Source organism: Argentina silus (assembly GCF_951799395.1).
Source record: "Argentina silus genome assembly, chromosome: 22".
Taxonomy (NCBI): Eukaryota; Metazoa; Chordata; class Actinopteri; order Argentiniformes; family Argentinidae; genus Argentina; species Argentina silus.
Genome location: NC_139676.1, coordinates 4211182 through 4231181, shown reverse-complemented (window position 1 = coordinate 4231181; position 20000 = coordinate 4211182). Strand labels below are relative to the sequence as shown.

The 20000-nt window shown below is 46.9% G+C and overlaps 1 protein-coding gene across 1 annotated transcript in view; it reads right to left on the bottom strand.

Moving 5' to 3' along the window:
* The window catches only part of mgat3b (beta-1,4-mannosyl-glycoprotein 4-beta-N-acetylglucosaminyltransferase b), a 28611-nt gene that overhangs the window by 31 nt on the left and 8580 nt on the right, over positions 1-20000 (bottom strand). The window contains exons 2-4 of the mRNA XM_083693476.1: positions 2735-3164; positions 1570-2231; positions 1-1220 (exon numbers count right to left, since the gene is read on the bottom strand). The exon at positions 1-1220 is cut by the window's left edge and continues 31 nt beyond it. Of these exons, the coding sequence (XP_083549602.1) occupies positions 440-1220; positions 1570-2231; positions 2735-3163 (1872 nt within the window). The 5' untranslated portion in view covers position 3164 and the 3' untranslated portion in view covers positions 1-439. The remainder of the gene's footprint in view (positions 1221-1569; positions 2232-2734; positions 3165-20000) is intronic.

Below are 20000 nucleotides of genomic sequence, written 5' to 3'. Positions count from 1 at the left end.
CAGTAAATACGTGTACAGAGGGGTCAGGGGTCATTATGATGAAGTAGTAAACATCAACAGAAACAAATTAGAATCTTTTGCTTCATTTTTACCACAGGTTTCATGTACTGTACCTGCTGTGTCCCTTGCCCCCCACCATACCAAGCCCAGTACATATTATCTGTCATACAGAACTGAGTTAGGGCAAGGTAAGAGGGCAGATATACTGGGTGTTTCACCCTAAAACGAGGACAGAGGGACTCAGTCAGTAGCCAGTGGTCTCATCCTCCAAACTCTCCTCAAAATTATTACAGACCTGATTCCCTTTTTCCCAAAATAAGGACTTTTGGAGTTAGCCTATCCTTCCGCCATCAGTGCAAGGGCTCTCCTTTTGGTATCCTTCCCCACCCATGAGTGCTCATAGGGAGTTACCTCCAAACTCTTCCCCACCCCTGTATCGCTATCCCTCGGTCAGTTTGGCCTGTTTCACATAGGGGTTCTCCAGAAGGTAGCGGTACTTCTCATAGTGGTCCAGCATGTACCGGGGGGCGTACATGTGCTCTTTGGGGTCTGAGGGAGGGTACTCCTGGACCGAGCCGTCGAACCAACCCCCCGTCCGGATCAGATCCCGGATGTAGTTGAGGTCACGTTTTTCCTCGTAGTCGCCCCACCGCGGAAAGTCCCCGTTCTGGGCCGAGGTGAGCTTGAAGTGGATGCCCTCCGGTGAGAAACACCAGGAGCAGTGCCAACCAGCGAAGTGGAACGGGCTGCCGACCGCCCACTGTACCAGGATATGCCCAGTGTCATTCTCGTACTTCCGGAAACCGGACATGGTGTAGTAGTCCCGCCGGCGTAACCGGATCCCATCGCTGTCGTAGACGTCTCGGAGCATCCCGACCGTGCACCCGGAAACCACCTCCAGCGACCCCAGCTGCTTCCAGAAGAATCCGTAGAGAGACTTCCTCATGTGGATGGCGAAGGGCTCGGTCCAGCCATCGTAGAGTTTGAGGAAGAGGAGGCCCTCGCGGGCTGGGATCTCGTCGGCATCGTTGATGACGAAGATGTCATCTGGGCGGTTGCCGGTGACCCGGGCCATGCCGTCACGGGTCAGGTAGGTGCGGAGGTAGTCGTCGGCGATCCAGCCGTCCTGGCGGCCGCCATCTGGGAAGTGGTCGAGGAACACGTAGAGGATCTTGTGGCGGACGTAGTCATACGTGCCGTTTAGGAGGAGGTGCAGGAACCTGGGAGCGGGAGACATGGGGGGTCAAAGGTTACGTTGAGTCATTGGAGAACACAACCGCAATGAAATAAAGAATAAAGAATAAAGTAAGAAATGTTCCAAATCACTTCCTCATTGGGTTAGGCAAGACACTGCAAATACATTCAATGAATCCATAGAGCAAAAAAGTGGAAGAATCTTGGATATTTACCAATTGAAGTGCAGACTATAGAGAAATGTGCACACAGACAGAATTTGATTCATGGACAAACAGAAAAGAGACAGATTAATAAACAGACAGATAAATAGAAAGACTGACTGACATATATGCTAGCTTACACAGACAGAAATACAAGAGTCCCAACACTAACCGTAGCGGCCGCCTCTCTCCGTAGGCGGTGAAGTTGGACTCACAGACCAGGAACAGGTCCACGGCTTGGGCCAGCTCGTGGAAGCGAACATGCAGCAGGTCAAACTCATGGTTCACGTTGATGGCGTTGATGACCCGCCGTGGCGTCTCCCGTGGCGTCAGACGCTCCTTGGTGGGCAGGTTGGAGTGGTACACCATCGTGGGCACCCCACAGTATGGCCCGTGCCAACCCGGCCGACACACACACTTCACCAGCCTCTTGCCCCCCCGCCCCCGGGGTTTGGCCTTGGGAGGGGCTGAGGCCACCTGGTGGAACTCCAGAGCATTCCGCTGGCCGGCCCTGATCCCTACCCTAGTTCCAGTCACCGTGGGCCCCCCTGGTCTCGCAGCGTCCTCCCTGGGGGTGGCTACCTCCGTTCCCTGTCTGAAGCACAGTGCCCCGGCCTTCGTGCGGACGAAGTAGGGCGTGTGGTCGTCCTGGAGCTGGTGAGTGCGGGTGTGGAGGTCGCCCAGAGCTTCTAAAGGGTCTGGGGATGGAGCCTTGGGGGTCGGGGCCCGCTGCTCTGCACCAGCTAAAGCCTTCTCCACTGGGAGTTCAGGCCTAGCGGGGTGGGCTGGGTCGCTGGGGTACCAAGGCTTGAACAGGAGGTCCTCGCTTCTTTCCTGAGGACACAAAGAGGCTGTTTTCAGCACTTAATGTGGATAGTCCCTATGAATAATCTACAGACCAACTGCAGTATCAAATTAGTTCATAAACACTTTTAAAAGATAAAAGCTATTATTTCTCATCGCAGGCTCTATACACCTCTCATATGACCAAGCATGTGATAATTGCCTTGGAAACAGTTTCTAAGACAACACAGTTTATATTTTGAGGACATTCTTATCTGTGGACCACAAACAAATCAAAGCACGGTCAACACATTTTAGCAGGAGATAAAGAGAGCTGAATCTCAGCCTAAATAATACAGAGCTTGTCAGAGTTCAGCAAACCTTGCAAAAGAACAACCAACATCTTGGCCCACAGGAATACATTGAGTACAAGATATCTCACTTTCTTGCTAGGGCTGTTGAAATTAGTTGTCGAGCGCTATGAAGTGAAGGTGACTATCTGAACTGAAGTCTAAAGTACCGTGCAGTATGTTCTGAGCCAGTCCGACTCTTACCTCAGTGGTATCCGTGTCTCTGTGCTTCGGCTCCTCCGGCCTCCCCCAGGGTTGAGGCGGTGCCAGCTCTTCTCTGAGCCTCATCTCCAGCCCGCCCCGCCCCACTATCCCCACCCCTCCTACGATCCCCCTTCCCTCCGCCCCTCCACCTCCACCTCCACCTCCACCCCCGGCCACCCGGGCCTTGGTGTCGGAGGGCCTGAGGGCCGGTGGCGGAGCCTCCTCAGGGGAGGCGGAGGACAGCGGGGTGGCCCCCCCCTCCCTCCAGAAGAAGCCGGTGACCATGATGAAGGACTTAATGTTGGGGTAGGGGGCGGAGAGCTCGCGCAGGAGAGACACGTAGTGCAGGGCCTTGTAGTAGTGGAGGAAGGAGATGACACACAGGCCCACTGTGCACAGCAAGAACACCCTGTGACGTCGCATTTTCATCCTGGGGGAGGGGGAGGAGAGACGGGGGGGGGGAGAAGGAGAGAGAGAGAGAGGGAGGGGGAGGAGGAGAGAGAGAGAGAGAGAGAGAGAGTGGAGATGGAGAGAGAGAGAGAGAGAGAGAGTTGGACGGGGGGGGGGGGGGGGAGAAAAAGGGACCAATTATTTTTCATTACTCATTCTGCCATTCCTGGGATGCTGTCTAAGTACATACGAAAGGGAAAAAATAATACAAAATAAATCAGATTTCTCATTCTAGGATTACCATAATCTTCAGTAGACTGCGGCAGCGACAACCAATAGGCGCCCGCCATAATCTAATCCAGTTTGTTCTCAATTGGTTTATATGGATGTGGCCTCTGGCCATCTCCTCCATCAATTTATGAGAGATATAAAACAGGGATGCGCCAATATCAAAGTTCTGGGCTGTTTCAAAGATCAGATATGTCCCAAAACAAATCGGCCAACATCAATATCTGCTCTGACACCATACTTAAAATGCAGTGAATGTCTGCCGTGGCCGACCCCCCGCCCCCCCCCCCCCACCCCCCTCCCCAGAACCATGACTTTCCAATTCCCAAAATAGGACTCACTTTCAGGTCAGACTTAGACCAGTGCTTACCGTGCAAGATCTATTCTTACATTTAATCCATCTTAATTTACGCCATCTCTCATGGCCACCTTAAGCATCAAAAGCAGAAGACCAAAAAAAACGGACAAAAGACAAAAACGCAATCTGGCAGTAATAGCCCACAATACACAGCAGGAATCTAAAGTAGCCTGTACAGCAACACTCCTGGGACGCTACTGCTTTATCAGACTATGAAAAGAACGAGGGAAAGAGAGTGCAGCAAATGACAGGGAGGGAAGGGGGGAGGGAGGAGGTGGAGGAGGAGGTGAAGGAGTGGATGAAAAGAAGGAGGGAGAATGACGGAGGGGGAGGGAGGGGGAGGGAGGGGGGGGTGAAGAAATGTGGTCTAGTGGAGCGAGGGAGGAACGAAATGAACGAGGGATCAGCAGAACAAGGGAAGGAGGAAAAAAAGGAGGGATACTAGAGATATCCTATGAGAAAGCTCAGTGTTTGCATTCCTCATAAACCCGGGAGATCTCCAGTTGATCAGGCTCAGTTCTGCCTTTCCCCTCTAATGGTGGAGGTAAGAACTGTGGCAGGGACGCTGACTCTGGATCTGTGCCTAAGAGCAACTAAGAGGTCTGAGCAACTAAGAGGTCGCCCCCCCCCCCCCCCCGCCCCCCCCACACACACACACACAGACACACACACACACACACACAGCTAATGCTAGACTTGGCAGGATTACAACCATAAACAGAGACAGTCGGAGGAGGGAGGGAGCGAGAGAGCGAGGGGGCGAGGAATGGGGAGGGGGGGGGGGGGGGAGGTGGGGGGGGGGGGGGGGGGGTTAGGGTAGAGGTATTCAATCGTTGCAGTGCTAGGTTTCCCCCCTCCAGTCACTTCCGCTCTATGTCTGCGTCCTTATCTCTTATCTCATATCTCTCATCTCCAATTCTCCTTCATTCTCTCTCCTCTCTTTCGCTCCCTCTCTCATTCTCTTGTTCTCCTCTCTCTCTCCTTTACATCTCATTTTTCCCTGTCACTGCACACAGTGTAGCATAGACCGCATGAAGGAGAGGGTGAAAAGGAAAGCGAAGGATGCACATACTGCAAATACATACAGCAAAAGAGAATGTATTTATTGCAGCACCTCCTCTATAACAAAGATGCTGTCTCAATAAGAGACTCTAACCAAATGCCTGACCAAACACACAAGTCCATACTATTAGTCAACTGTTTACTTGGGAACAAGTGCTTCAAAAACATGTTGTTATAGCCAACTGAATGTAAAGGGGCAATAGGACAGTGCTGTTTCAGAAGAGAATTGGGTCAGCCATGACAGCTTCAATGCTCTACAGTATAGCTAACTAGAAACTAAGTTCCAGAAGAAACTTTGTGGGCTTGCAAAGTCTTATTTTGGTAGTAGAAAAAAGTTGAAAGAAAGTGAGTGTATTATTATGGTCGTGGAAAAAGTTAAAGATTGGTTGGTTAGATGGATGGATGAATGGTTGGTTGGTCTGTTGGTTGGTTGGATAGATGAATTGATAGATAGACAGACAGACAGACAGACAGACAGACAGACAGATAGATAGATAGATAGATAGATAGATAGATAGATAGATAGATAGATAGATAGATAGATAGATAGATAGATAGATAGATAGATAGAGTGAGCCAGGGGTACTTTAGTGGAGAGGGTGGTAGAGTTGGTTGGTTAATTGGGAGTTATACAAAGCTTAACAGTTTTAAAAGTTGAATGGGTATCAGACAGCTTTCATCAGGGTTGATGATGATTTTGTGGGTCGTTGAAAGAAAGTGAGATTGGGTTGTTTGACTGGATGGATGAATGAATAGATGAAAGAGAGGATGGATAGATGAGAGAGGGGAGTTATAGAAAGATCAAAACAATGAATAGGTTAATCAGTATGGGTGAAGCAGTAGTGATTGGTGAAAGGAAGAAAGGATGATGCTCGGTAGTTGAAAGGTTAGATAGATATAAAGGTTGGAAATATATAAGGTTAGATAGATAGATAGATAGATAGATAGATAGATAGATAGATAGATAGATAGGATATGCCTGGGGTGGTTCAGTGGAGTGGGTTGGTTGGTTGAGTGGTTAAGAGTGGTATAGTTGGTTGGTTAAGTGGTTGAGAGTGGTTTTAGTGGGGTAGAACTGGTAGCCAAGAGAGTGCATTGTTGTGTAATCATTCTAAGAATGTGTTCTGCAGGTCTCCTTTTGTTTTTATTCAAGAGTTGTGAAAGTTCCATAGCAGTTGAAGAAACAATGGGGCTCTCAGAATGTTGGCCTAAATCAACATTCCACCATGTTAAAATATAGCTGAAGCAAATATTGCTGAAGCAAGCCCACTAATAAGAATAAGTATGAGAAATAACAATAGTTGGACTTGCACACTAATAATAACAATAATGATGAGAAGAAGAAGAAGAACAACAACAACAACAACAACAACAACAACTTTTCAAACGTTACTAACTTGAAAGTGAAACTTTTTAATATGGAGCTCTATGGAAAACAAAAGATAACATTTTTGAACCACTGCCACTGAACAGCTTCTATCTTTCCAACCTTATATCGATCTAACCTTTAAACTCTCATCCTTTCTTTCCAGAAAATCTTCAACCCTGATAAAAGCTTTCTGAAACCCACTAAATCTTTTCAACTATCAAGCTTTTTGCAACTCCAAAAACTCTCATCCGGTTAATCAACCAACTCTACCACTATCAACCACTCCACCAACCAACTCTCTATCCATTCCACTGAAGTACCTCTTACATTCTATCCATCCAACCAACCAACCAACCAAACCACCTCTAACTTTATCCACTACCATAATAACACTCTCACTTTCTTTCAACTTCACAGCAAATCTATCTATCTATCTAAACATCTTTAAACATTTTCTACAACCAAAATAACACTTTGCAAGCCCACAAACCTTCTTCTGGAACTTCTTTTTCGATTTAGAATGTTATTGCCATGGAACGCTTTAGGGCCACGCTGGGTTTTACTGTTCTGTGAATCTTCTCAGTGCCGCCCAATATGTTTCCACACTGTTTCCACACTGTTTCCACACTGTTTCAATACTGTTTCCAGAACTGTGGTCATGCAACTGAGAAAACGGTAAGCCTACATGTAAGGGTCACTACCATGTAAGTGTGCAGTAGATTGTTTTACTAGAGGATGTTGGGTTTATATATATGCGGATTCTGCATACTATTTTCCGATGTGGAAAGTATGCATCTCATTAGTTGAGTTAGAGTTTCAAATGATTTCTGACAAGCAAAGTTGACCTCCACCCTCATAGGGGTAGGCAGCATGATCTGACTGTGAGCCACAATGACTGTCTGTTTTCAACAACTTCTAATTCCATCCAACCACTTCAAATTCTATCATGGACCTAAAACTGTAAAATGATTGACACATAGTGAACACAGTAGTCATACAGGAATCATTTTTTATCATTTCTCAAGATGTCAAATGTAAGATGTGCCTTGAAGGCTTCCAAACATATTCTCATGTACCATTGGAGGGCTTAAGTCAAAACAAGGTCCTTGTGACATTCGAAGGAAACTTAGCAGATGTCTCATTAACACTTGCTTCACGACATTGCCAGCGAGTCATAAATCAGACAGTCAATTAAATATGAGAACACGTTTCACAAACAAGGACACTTCAGACAATAATTCAAGCATGACAGTTTGTCCTGAAAGTGTATATTCATAGTTGTAGCCATACCAGTGCTGTGACAGTAAACCAAGCTGTCCTCATTCTAAGCTGGCATTAGTATGATTGAATGGTGTTTGGAATGGACCTTGGAAACTGTCCCCAATCAGATCAGTCTGTAGGCATTTTCAAACATTGCCCCAGGACATGTTTGCCCTTGAGAACTGGCAAGAAGTGTTTCAAAGGCCAGGTGAACCGTCTGGATGGGAGCCAATGTTCGTGCTGTGCTTTGGGTTACAGCTAGCGAGAGGGGGTGCATATAAACCGGTCAGGAGACAGAGGTAGAACCTTGACTCCCTGTAGGTGGAAGGACCTCGGGGCTGCGTTCATACATCTTGTGGAGACTCGTGGGACCATGGCCGAAGGTTAATAATCAGTGTGTGATTCTGTATCTATGGTCCAGGTGCCTGGTATGCACGGTGGACATCCCTGGCCTCCCGAGAGACAACAGAAGACACGTTGCAGACTAAGATAGCCAACCAATAGAGAACAGATTGGCTTTTCTGAACGTGAACCAATGACCCGGGCAGGACCCAGTGGGCCAACCGCACAGCAATACAGCCAGCCAATCGAAACTAGGCACCGGTTCAAAGCGGAACCCACAGAAAAAGAGGATGAAGAAAAAGCAAAAGAAGAGAGAAGACAAACAACCTTTTGGGGGGGGATTGCCATCTATGGTCTTTGGCGCTGTTTACACAACTGAAAGCAATAATGTTTCTTTATTTGTGGAAGTTGTGATATCAAAAGAAGACGAGAGAGGAAGGATGTTCATCCCCCCAGCTGAGTGTTTGTTTATCTGAAAGCCCTCTTCTCTCCCTGCCTCCCTCCCTCCCTCTCTCCCTGCCTGCCTCCCTCCCTCCATTCTTCCCTCCCTCCCTCCCCTAGGGCTGGGATGTAGGCGATGCTCGGTGGGCCATGCACAAACGTAACCCAAACATTTGGTTTGGAATCTTGGAGGATAAACAAGCATGGGGAATGACACGCTGGCTGGTGCTGCAATGGAATCTCCCAAGTTAACCACCACTAATTTGATTAGATTGTTTGTGTGTAAGTGTATATAGTGTGTGTGTGTGTGTGTGTGTGTGTGTGTGTGTGTGTGTGTGTGTGTGTGTGTGTGCGTGCATGCGTGCACATAGGCGTCATATGGCCGTAGGGCATACAAGGCAATTGCCCCCCCCCCCTATTATAAAATCACTATTTTCACCAGATAACCACCACCGCCTACTAACTCATTTCATATTTGGTGAAGATAAGTGCTATCAGACAGTAATATGTCACAGCTGATCTTTTCGGAATTAGTTACAACATCCCATGTGAATATGACACAGTTTTGGACATCCCCCGGCAGAAAATGAATGGTTTTGACCGCTTGGAAAGTCATCGACTGAAGTGCTGAATATCACATCGCTTCCAATTGCACCTGTGCGTGACAGGAGAGGCCGAGAAGTGATTGTCATTGTAGAAATGACCAGAGAGCAGGGTTAACACAGTGACTGGATTCAGCAAACTAGAAAGAACCGGAACCAGCCCGAATTAAAAGTCCAAACGGTAAAATCCCTCCAGCGGAAAAGCTAGATGTCACATGAGTCAAGGCGACACAAACGTGATCAGAGCCGGTAGTCACCCGACAATCTGGGATTTAGATTCTAAGCACATTGGCCCTAGTAGAACAATATTGGTAACCTGATATGGAGTGCATCACATTTGCTTTATGCTGGTGCCTGATGATATTGAGCGATCTGGCCAAAAAAGGTAGCACAAGCTGACTGCGGACCAACCCCCCCCACACACACACACACACACTTTTCTGCAAAGTTAGGTACCAATGTGTGTGTGTGTGTGTGAGTAAGTGAGTGTGTGTGTGTGTGTGTGTGTGTGTGTGTGTGTGTGTGTGTGTGTGTGTGTGTGTGTGTGTGTGTGTGTGAGAGCGAGAGCGAGAGCGAGAGAATGTTGGGGAGAGGGTGCAATGCCACCGGAACTTAAGATAATCTGGTGCACACACACACACACAAACACACACACACACACACACACACACACACACACACTTCTAATTGTGTGCTCGGTGGCACAGCTACCAGCTGTCAGTTACTGCTGAGGAGGGCAATACAGAAATCAACAGAAAAGCCCATTGTTGGTCACCATGGAAGCGGAGGGGGGAAACTGAATGTCCAGGGGCAAATTGAGTTGGAGACAATTATCTTTAGTCGCCACGCCAACTTAGTGCTTGTCCTGGGGAGACCCCCCCCCCCCCCCCCCGCCACACACACACTCACACTCTCTCTTTCTCTTAAAGGGGTGGTCAGTAATGCTGAAAAAATATTGCCATGTCAGCTACTGCACAACATCAAAGGTGGTTGGAGGGATAAATAATGGATGACTCTTCAGAGTGCTTTAAGAGGTTTTAAGAGGTGTGTAGGGGGGGCGAGCGTGACCTCACTCTTCAACCTTACCTGCACTGTCAGCTACAAGGATTAGCATTAGCACACTACACCCCATTAGTGAGTGGGCCTTATATTAAAGACCGTAGAAGGCCATCCCTGTTTGAAGTGGAATGTTAAAGGTGCCGGCTACTCGATTTAAGTGCAGGTAATTTTACACTACCAGTGTTGGTATTCTAGCTGGAATATTCTATTAGAAGTGCCCGGTACTCAGCAATAGAACCTAAGTGGAAGTGGCGGTACTCTGTAACGTTGTGTATCAGCTCAAGTCTGCCCAAAAAAACCACTGCAGACCGACTACTACTACTATTGACCTGGTAACAGGCCTAACCCAAGGGGACCACGATGCTGACCAATCAATAAAAACAACTCAGATCTGTCCTTCTGTCTGTCCAGACTCTCCACCCTCTTCTCCAATATCAACACCTACAGATGAACCCTCTGTATCAAATGGTAGCTAGCCGTGTGACTTGCCGTGACGGCCATTTTGTGTCAATTCAGCAACTCAGGGCTCTGTGTCCTTGTGGCTCTACAGTTTCTCATTACAGCATAGTCTAGCAATGTCCCTCATGGGACTGTCAGTCGCTGTCCTGGCCTTTTCTCCTTGAGAAAGTGGACATGGAGGCTATATTCAAAATGGATGGGAGCAGGAGGTTGGGGTGTGGGGGGACGATGGTGGTGGTAGGGGGGGGGGTGGGGGTGAGGGGACCCACTTGATTTGGAAAGGGAACCCATTGACTTAATTGCTTTGGCTATCAAAAATATAGGAGGGGGGAGGGGTTTGCAATCATGTAAAAGGGTGAGGGGTTGGAGTACCCATGGCCCCCCCCTCCCCTCCCCTCCCTGCCCTCACCCACTCAGCTAAACAAGACACGTCCACACACAAAGCCCAGCAGCACATCAAGAGTGATTCACAAGAGGTAGATTTAGCTTCTTTTAATATCTCATCCTCATTGTTTTCTTTCAAACTGAGATTCCAGAACTGAACTCATGAACTGAATTGGAACTGAATTGGAACTGAATTGACCCCAACCTTGTGGTATAGCCCATTAGTCCACTACAAGTGCTAAGCTAGCTTTGGTGACTCATCCGTAAACTATTACCAAAGAAGGGTGTTTCTCTTGTGGCTTTTTTTTTGCTCCAACGGCTCTAAATAACTCCTTGTGAAATGAACTTCCTGGTTTCTTCTTCTTCTTCTCTTTCTCCTCCAGTGGCATATCAGGGGTGTATGGTCCACTGGGTAGGGGAGGCAGAGCTCTGGAGAAGGCCAAGTGCTAAGTGGGCTTCAATAATGCAGGCAGACTGAGGGTGTGTTTGTGTGTGTGTGTGTGTGTGTGTGTGTGTGTGTGTGTGTGTGTGTGTGTGTGTGTGTGTGTGTGTGTGTGTGTGCCTAAAGGGAAGATAGGTTTGTGTGTGAGTGAGTGGAAGTGGGATAAAAGTTGGGTGTGGGCGTGACTGAGTGTGTGTGTGTGTGTGTGTGTGTGTGTGCGCGTGCGTGCGTGCGTGTGTCTGCCTGCATGAGTAACTGTGTGTAAAGATGACTGAAGAGTACGGAGTGGTGTGGAGTCTGGGAACAGCCACAAGAATGCACACACTCCTGTCTCCTCCACCTCATCCATAATTAAGCTGTGCCCGTCAGTACAGCCTCTCTCTGTGTCTATCTCCATCACCCTCTCTCTCCATCTCTGTCCCTCTCTCTATCTCCCTTACTCTATCCCTGTCTATCACTTCTTTTCTCTCTCTCTCTCTCTCTCTCTCTCTCTCTCTCTCTCTCTCTCTCTGATGACATCCACTGGCTGCAGTCCTATCTGACATCACAGCATGGGGATGAGAACGCCAGCCGATCCATTTTCCCACAATCCTCCACACTGTCTGGAACAACGGGTACCAGGGATATCATCTTTACAGTAATGGATTCGCACTTCATCACCCTCTTCTCTCATTCAGCAGCAGCCCTCCCTTTCTCCCTCCCCCCCCCCACCTTCTCCCTCCCCCCCCCCACCTTCTCTCTCCCCCCCCCCCCCCTCTCTCAAAGCCATCCCTATTGTTTTTGTGTGGTGTTTTGAGGAGTCATGCTAGCGCTAGGTTAAAGATTAGCGCTAATGACTAGGTTTCGGCACCGCGACAGGTGAAGGGGGGGGGCGCGGCGCTCGGCCGTGAAAACAACGGCAGTCAGTTCCTGATTATAGACTGTCCCGGAGTGTTTCATTATTTCCAGACAAAAACACTGTTGTGGCTGTGTCTCTCTCCACCTCTCTCCCACTCTCTCTCTCGCCATCTCTTGCTGAATTAGAAACTGCTGCAAGTGCTACGCTTCAATTTTCACCTCAACTAGAACCATTCAGACAGGCTGTAGGAGACTGAGAGAGACGGGACAGACAGGCAGACACAGTCTAGTTGAAAATAAAGGCATGTGTGAGTGTGTGTGGGAGTGTGTGTGTGTGTGTGTGTGTGGGAGTGTGTGCGTCTGTGCGTCTGTGCGTGAGAAGGGTGGTGATTTACAATTAGGGTATCTATGTTTTTATGTTCACAGTCATGACAACCCGCATTACACTGCATGACAACCACCAGTCATCGCCATGCCACTCCAATCAACAGCTTACGCAAGGTGAGCCGTATGGCACAAAATGGCTGCCGTGATGTGCACCAACAGATGGCTCCTACACATCATCGAGGATTAGTTGGTAATAGTAAGGTAAGTCCACCCAGGAAACTGTAAAGAGAAACTGTAAAGAGGACTAAGATCTGCTGAAAGGCCCCATTGTGTACAGTTGCTCTTTAATCCATTGTTAATAAGGAGGCCGAAGAGCCATTAGGAGGGTAGCCATGTTGGCTCTTTCATCATCTTTAAAATGGGCTTACTGTACATTCGGGTACTGCATTGGGGTTGTTATCGGAGCTTTCTATACAGCGACAAGGCAAGGAAGCGTCCCGGTGAATAGTGCAGACGAAGCAGCGGTGTTGCTCGGGCCTGAGGTGTATCGGGGGGATAAGGACAGCGGGGGCATCGAGCGCTACAGCTGAACGCAACTCGTTCAGCCTCAGCAGCCATTTACAATTACAGCTCTCGGTGGAAGCCCTCTTCAGAGAGATCAGAGGGAGGCGAGGAGTGGGGGGAGGGGGGGGGGGGGGGGCATATGCTTGTGTGAGTGAGACATCAACAGATTTGTTTCCCATAGAAGCAATGTATGTAACGTTATGCAAGAGAGAGAGAGAGAGAGAAATAGAGAGAGAGAGAGAGAGAGAGAGAGAGAGAGAGAGAGAAAGAAAGAGAGAGAGAGAGAGAGAGCATGCCCAAATTGAGAAAAGGAAGGTGTGAGTTCGAGAGCGGGGAAGGTTTTTGTAGTGTGTGTGTGTGTGTGTGTGTGCGCGCGTGCGATAAAGAGAGAGAGAGAGAGACATCAGAGCTAAGAGAGAGGAGAGGGCGAGCGAGAAAGAGACAGGGTACAACAGTCGCAGGCAGGGAGATGAAACAGGGGCGTCTTACTGCCAACCGCCACCCTAACAAGATTACAGCCCCATCACACAGCCTGAGCCCGTGTAAGCCTTTAGATCAAACCGCTGGCTGATGCTCCTCTCATCATCTCATCTCTCCTGCTTCCTTCTTATCTCACCATAGGAGGACGGGGGAAGTAAAGACTCAACAGCTGCAGAAGAACTAGGTTAAACCGTCTCTTCTCAGGAAGGGGGAAGTGAAACTTTGAAGCATGATGTGTTCAGATATTGTACATGCATCTGGCGTGGAAAATCAAATTAGGGCTACTTTCAACAGCTGCCAAAAGTATGTGTGTGTGTGTGTGTGTGTGTGTGTGTGTGTGTGTGTGTGTGTGTGTGTGTGTGTGTGTGTGTGTGTGCGGATAGAAGCCAAGGGTGTTACAAAACCACAAAGAGTCAAAATTCAATATCAAAGGATCCAGCTACCATGCTCCCCAGTGTGCTCTCTCCACAGAAAAGAACCCAAACCTACCTAACCTATGACTTCACAATGAACATACCCCCTGTGGCAGACGCAACGCAGTGGAGTAGGAATGACTGGACCAGAGTCATATTAGAGTGTAGCTAAGGACATGTCGAGCCATTTACTCCCTCTGCACGACCCAGAACATCATGCTCCGAGCTGCCTGTCACGTGCACGCGCGTGCACACAGACACACACACACACACACAGACACACACACACACACACACACACACACACACACACACACACACACACACACTTAAGTGAGCTACACCTCACACATACCACTTTATTTCCAACCGTCTACTCTAACCAACACACCATAGTGAGCAACTGTTGCTTGGGTGTTGGGTGTTATGCTACGTTCAAGGCTAAAAACTATCAGTCTCAGTTTGGCAGGCGACCGTACTTCACATTGTTGAGACTTGCACTCAATGCTGCCAACCATAACCATTAGGCATATCTTTGTACTTGGTCGTAACAGACACGGTCTATGAAGCGTGATGCAGTGTGAATTCAGCCTCTATTTAAGAGAGAATGGGCCACAGTGTTCCCTGAACCAGTGGCCGAAGGTTATACAACAATCATTTTGATGGGAGAAGCCACCATGAGGATCTCTATGTTCAGTTTGTAGGCGTGAAGTTCGGCTACTTTCTGACCGCATCCTCCTATCCTCAGTGGCCTAGTGTTGGAGGAGCCCTTAACGGTGATCAGGATCGGTCTTCTCGCTCCGGTTCCACGATCTACAGTACCTACAACCGAAAATGGGTTCTACGGCTTGTCCCTGTTGTAGGAGAACGCTTTTGGGTTCTAAATGGTAGACCCATTTTTGGTTCCAAATCAATTCAAATCAAAAATGTTAATGTCATCTAGACGATATACACAATACAGTGTAATGAAATGCTTTAGGGTTAAGCAACTCCTCAACGACGCAACAATCAAACGATATCAATTTGGAGCGCAATGTCATTATAATAACAAGAAAGGCAAAAAACTATAATAATAGAACCATGTAGAACCGTTTGGTTCGGTGTAGAAACCAAAATAAGGCTGACCCTGAGGAAGTGCTATGGGGCTGGATAAAGAAGTACTATAGGATATTAATAAGGGTCATCCTTTAGTATCCTATGTTATAGACAGACTGACATAGGTTACATAGACAAAGGTGGACATACAAGGTTCTCAGAGGAAGCGATGTTAGGGCAGTCCACTGTGGTATCTTCTCACAGTGAAGCTCATGACCCAGAGAGGTTAAGCTGACTGCAGACCTGTGCTTAGGGAGCGCTGTGAAGCATGGAATTAAGCCTGTTACATAACCCTGAAACTGGGGGAGGTTGATCCAAAATGGCCGCCGACGTTGTTCCACATCACGCATGACCAGAGAGCAGTGTCGCAGCGTGAGGCAAAATGAGCCTGACTCACAGCTGTGTGAGAGTGTGTGTACGTGTCTTGTACATTTCATCTAGTCATAAATAGTTGATGGATTGTGAAAATGAATATATGAACACAACGCAGGATACTAACATCATATGGTCAGGGTGTGAAGTGGAAAAGTATGGGAAGGTAGTGGAAAGGTACGGAAAGGTTTAGGGTCCTGGGCTTTATGGCAGGTGACCCTTTGTTAGGCATCTAGGTGTCTGTTATATGGTCTCATAGGTTAGACATTTTGAACTGCCCAGATGGCCAGGTCAGATGTCTCCTATTCCAACCTCCCCTGACTAGAATACCAGAGGGGTGGGCTATGTTCCTGTTTAAAAAGGCTACTTTTGAGATTGTGATAATCAGAGAAGCCTAGCTGCAGAGCTAGTAAGAACATGTATACGTCGGCTGTACTGTTTCCCGTCATACTACAATAAAGATCAATACTTCTCTTCCTTGATATTCGTGGTCCAGACTGTTCATTCCACAACAGTTGAATCTCACATAGTGTAGCAGACATGAACCAGCCAGTAGGAGTTATCTTGACTTGATTCCTTGGAGACTTAATGGGGGCATTATCACACACATTAACAAAAAGGGCGTATCTGATTTACATTTATGGCATTTAGCAGACGCCTTTATCCAAAGCGACTTACAACAAATACATTTGTTACTAATACATCTATCCATCAGTCATCATAAGATAAAGTAATGAATGCTCGGACCAGGGGCCATAGGCAGTGCACAATGCTCGAAGAAGGAACATTTGGCTTCAAATAGCAGAAACTAGGTTCCTGAGCTTAAAGCAGGATAGCCACAGCAAAATACACAAGCTACCAACAGCACACTGACTTTAAACAAGATTAAACTAACTTACTTAGACTGGAGAACAGATTTTCTATTACAATTGGTTGTGGAAGGTAGACATACTTAAAGGGAAGCCATAGAGAACAGTCACAAAAGTACAGTAACAAACTTGATTGTTCACATTGTGAACACTAAACAACAGTAGCCCTTTAAGTGTTAAACTCTCTTGACCTTTAACCTTCCACTGTCTATGTGGTCCTTGTGCGTGACTAACAAGGTCAGCTGTGCAAAAAATTAAACAGACAAATGAAAGATCAACATATCAGGTGCCCCACAGCCCCTCTTGGACCATGGGAAAGACTGTTAGCGTGTCAAATCCCTCAGAGCTGAGTAAATAACCCGGGGCTGTTTGTGGCTGTCGCTTCCTGCTAGCACCGATGCTAATCCGCTAACAGATAATGCTTCCCTCTCTCTCTCTCTCTCTCTCTCTCTCTCTCTCTCTCCCTCCCTCTCTTTCTCTTTCTCTCAGTCATCGTTTTTTTTTCCTCTCTCTCTCCCTCCACCCCCCCCCCCTCTCTCTCTCTCTGCACTTCAGGGGTGAAATAAATAGAATATGAACCTGCCAGGATTTTTGCTACTTCTTCTTCTTGGTTCTCTAATCTAATAGGGAGCGGGGTAGAAATGTGCTGACGTTATTGTTGCTTCTAGAATTCTTCTAGAAGGATTCAGCAGAATGCTTGCATATCATCATGGGATTTGTTGTAGATCGGCCAGGAGTCAAATTGGTGTGGTAATCATCAGACAACTAGACAGAATGCTGTGCCATTTCATTTAGATTCGTGTGGATATTGTGAAATTAGGTGAAATGGAACAAAATTGTGTCTGAGTAGAGTACCACTAATACCATTTTGACAGAAAACGCATCCTGGATCTTTTCCAGGAAGTAAATATAAGCTTTTCTATTAGAATAAGCGTAATATGATGCTCTCGTGGGCAAAGTAAGAATATTTTGGGACTTATAAGCAGGGTGGACTGACGGGTTCAATACAAACTAGAGGTGATATGAACCCGGTGTAGAAGATCACGTGACAGCGCTCTCCCCAAAGAATGTAAGAGTGGCGCTGGGCCACGCTGTGAACTTGGTGGTGGCACTATGTAAACATTTCAAGGCAAATTAAACTATAGATTTAGTAATGGTAGAGTAACTATATTTGATTGGCAAGAAAAATCAATGTTAAAAACGAAAGGGAAAGTGAAAGTGTTATGATGTTCCTCAGTGAATTCAGCATTTTAGCTGTATTGTTTGTGCATTTTGACATGAATAAACGCAAACACAAAGAGTTTGAAAAAAACTAGTGAGTATCATATGATGCGCAGGCAACCATGACAATCATTCAAACGAGACCTCAGAATACCAAATGCATACTTTGCATTGATGGCTAAAATATGCATTCGTGCTGGACAACACATTATTCAACGCAAGTCTTAACTAGCCAAATAGCTAAATAGGTGTGGCCAGTACAGACCAGTATTGGTTTAGACTAGGATCAGACCATGGTATCTTGCAATCATAACATAGTCTAATCACAGTTAAACCAGCTGTGGGGGGACATGCAGCGTTCGGCCTGTAGAGGGTGCTAGACCGTGGCCAGGGTGCGGGAGCGAGGTTTTGTCGCACACCTGTTGCGAATGAAGCCTCGTTACCAAATGGCGTAAGATGTGTGTGCCTCTGCTTTTCAGTGGGAGAGTGGCGGTGAAGAACGGAGGACTGAAAAGTCGCGGAGCTGAAAACATATTACTCACTGCAGGCTGAAAAGTCACGGAGCTGGAAACATATTACTCACTGCAGACAGAACAATAAACGGGTTGATTCCCAGACCATTACCTCTGTGTCTGGACCATTCCTACACCAACACACTCAGTATAGTGAAACAGTGAAAAGGTAAAAAATAAACGTTAGTCAGAACACCCCCTAGGCTACCAAATCAGTCAAGGCAGGTTTACAGGTCTGGCTAAATCATGCCATTAAAGATCTACAATGGCTATTGAAACTGAGCGATAATTATCTTTCTATGAAGAATGTACTGTATGCTAATTATACAGTAACTGCTGTAGCCTAGCTATGTACCAAATCAGCCAATCACTTCACAGGTCTGGCTGGAGCTGGCTGGAGCAGGAATGGTACAGTAGATAGACTCCAACATCGGAGAACGTTCCAGACGGGAGTGTTGGTCGCTTGCTGGAGCAGAATCACCCTCATGCTACCCAAATAAGACAAGGCCACACTGATGACCTGGAATGTTCTAGCCCTGCTCCTCTCTCGATAAGACAAGAGGTTGCCAAAGTGCATGCTGGGGGGAAATGAAGTTTGGAAAAGATCCACCTGGTATCCCATGCAGACAGAAGGTCTGATGATCCGCTGGCCTTGGACATATTCCCAACTCGCTTCCCGGCTTCTGTCAGCACTCCCAAATGGGAATTGGCCCATTACAGCGCAGTTGAACGGTAGTACAATCCCCTGCCTCTTCTCTAGAAACCGGAATGGAGACAGAGAGTCTTACGCTAAATGTTTGGTTGGGTAATAACAACCTCACTGGACAGACTTCTTGTCCCTTGTCTCTGTCGACATTCACAGTGATAATACTTTGAAGCAGGAATAAAGAAATCACTCCATACGACTTGGAAGAAGTTGGACCCCCATATCGGACCCCAGACCACAGTCCCTACCTCAGTCTCTCCCAATAGCATAATGGCGTTGACCTAGCTAGCTATGCACATGATGCTACTACTATCCTGGGCACATTATACTGAACTAATAACCAAAGAATTGATGAACTAATAAATTAATAGACACGCCAGACATATTACAGCTGTTTGGGTATCTTTGGGGGGAGAATGTGATGCCTGAGCAAAATAGTGTATGAATAGCCAGGCTAATGTGAGCTCATTAAACAATAAGAAAACCTGTTAAAAATGCAGGCGAGTGGCAGGGGAGAACGATACTCCATGGAGTTACCCTGAAAAGAGGTGATTAGAGTCCATACAGACACACACACACACACACACACACACACACACACACACACACACACACACACACACACACAGACAGACACAGACACAGAGATGGCAGGCTTACAAGATAAAGGGAAACTCTTTGTTGCTTTGCATTTCTCTCTTTGAATGGGTGCTTTGCATATCGACATCCAATCATGGTTTGCAGATCTTGACAGAAATTGATAGTCATTTTCATCGACGGCGTGTGGCGTGGATGACTATCTAGCATTTTCTTTCCCAGCCACACGGCCACTAGTGCACGCCAGAGCACACTGCTCCCCCGGCCCCCCCGTGAGCATATATAGACAAATTACACTTATAAAATAATATTCCACACAGCTCAAAGTAAATACTGCATCAGGCAGTTATGGTCAAATAAAAAAATAAACAGTTCTAAATTGTCTTCGTTTCGAACCGTTTTCAAAGCAACAAACGCAACAATCAGCAGACTAAGCCACTGATTGTCACAACACTGAGAATGTCAGTGGCTGACTTTCTTGCTTTCTTTTTTTCTTTCTTTCTGTGGCACTTGCTAAAGTTCCACGTAACAACTCTGCCTCTGATCAATCTGATGAAATATTACATTATATGTCACGGACAGTTCATTCTTCATTACGGGGTCTTTAAAAGGGTCTTTGAGAGTAAATTGTGGGCGCACACACACACACACACACACACACACACACACACACACACACACACAGGATGTCAACAGTTCATTCATTGCACCATTTCAAAGATGAACAGAACAATTCCGTTGACAATCCCTGTTCATCAATAATGAAAAGATGGCCTTTCACAGTTCAAATCAAACCAATTAAACTTTATCGAAAGCG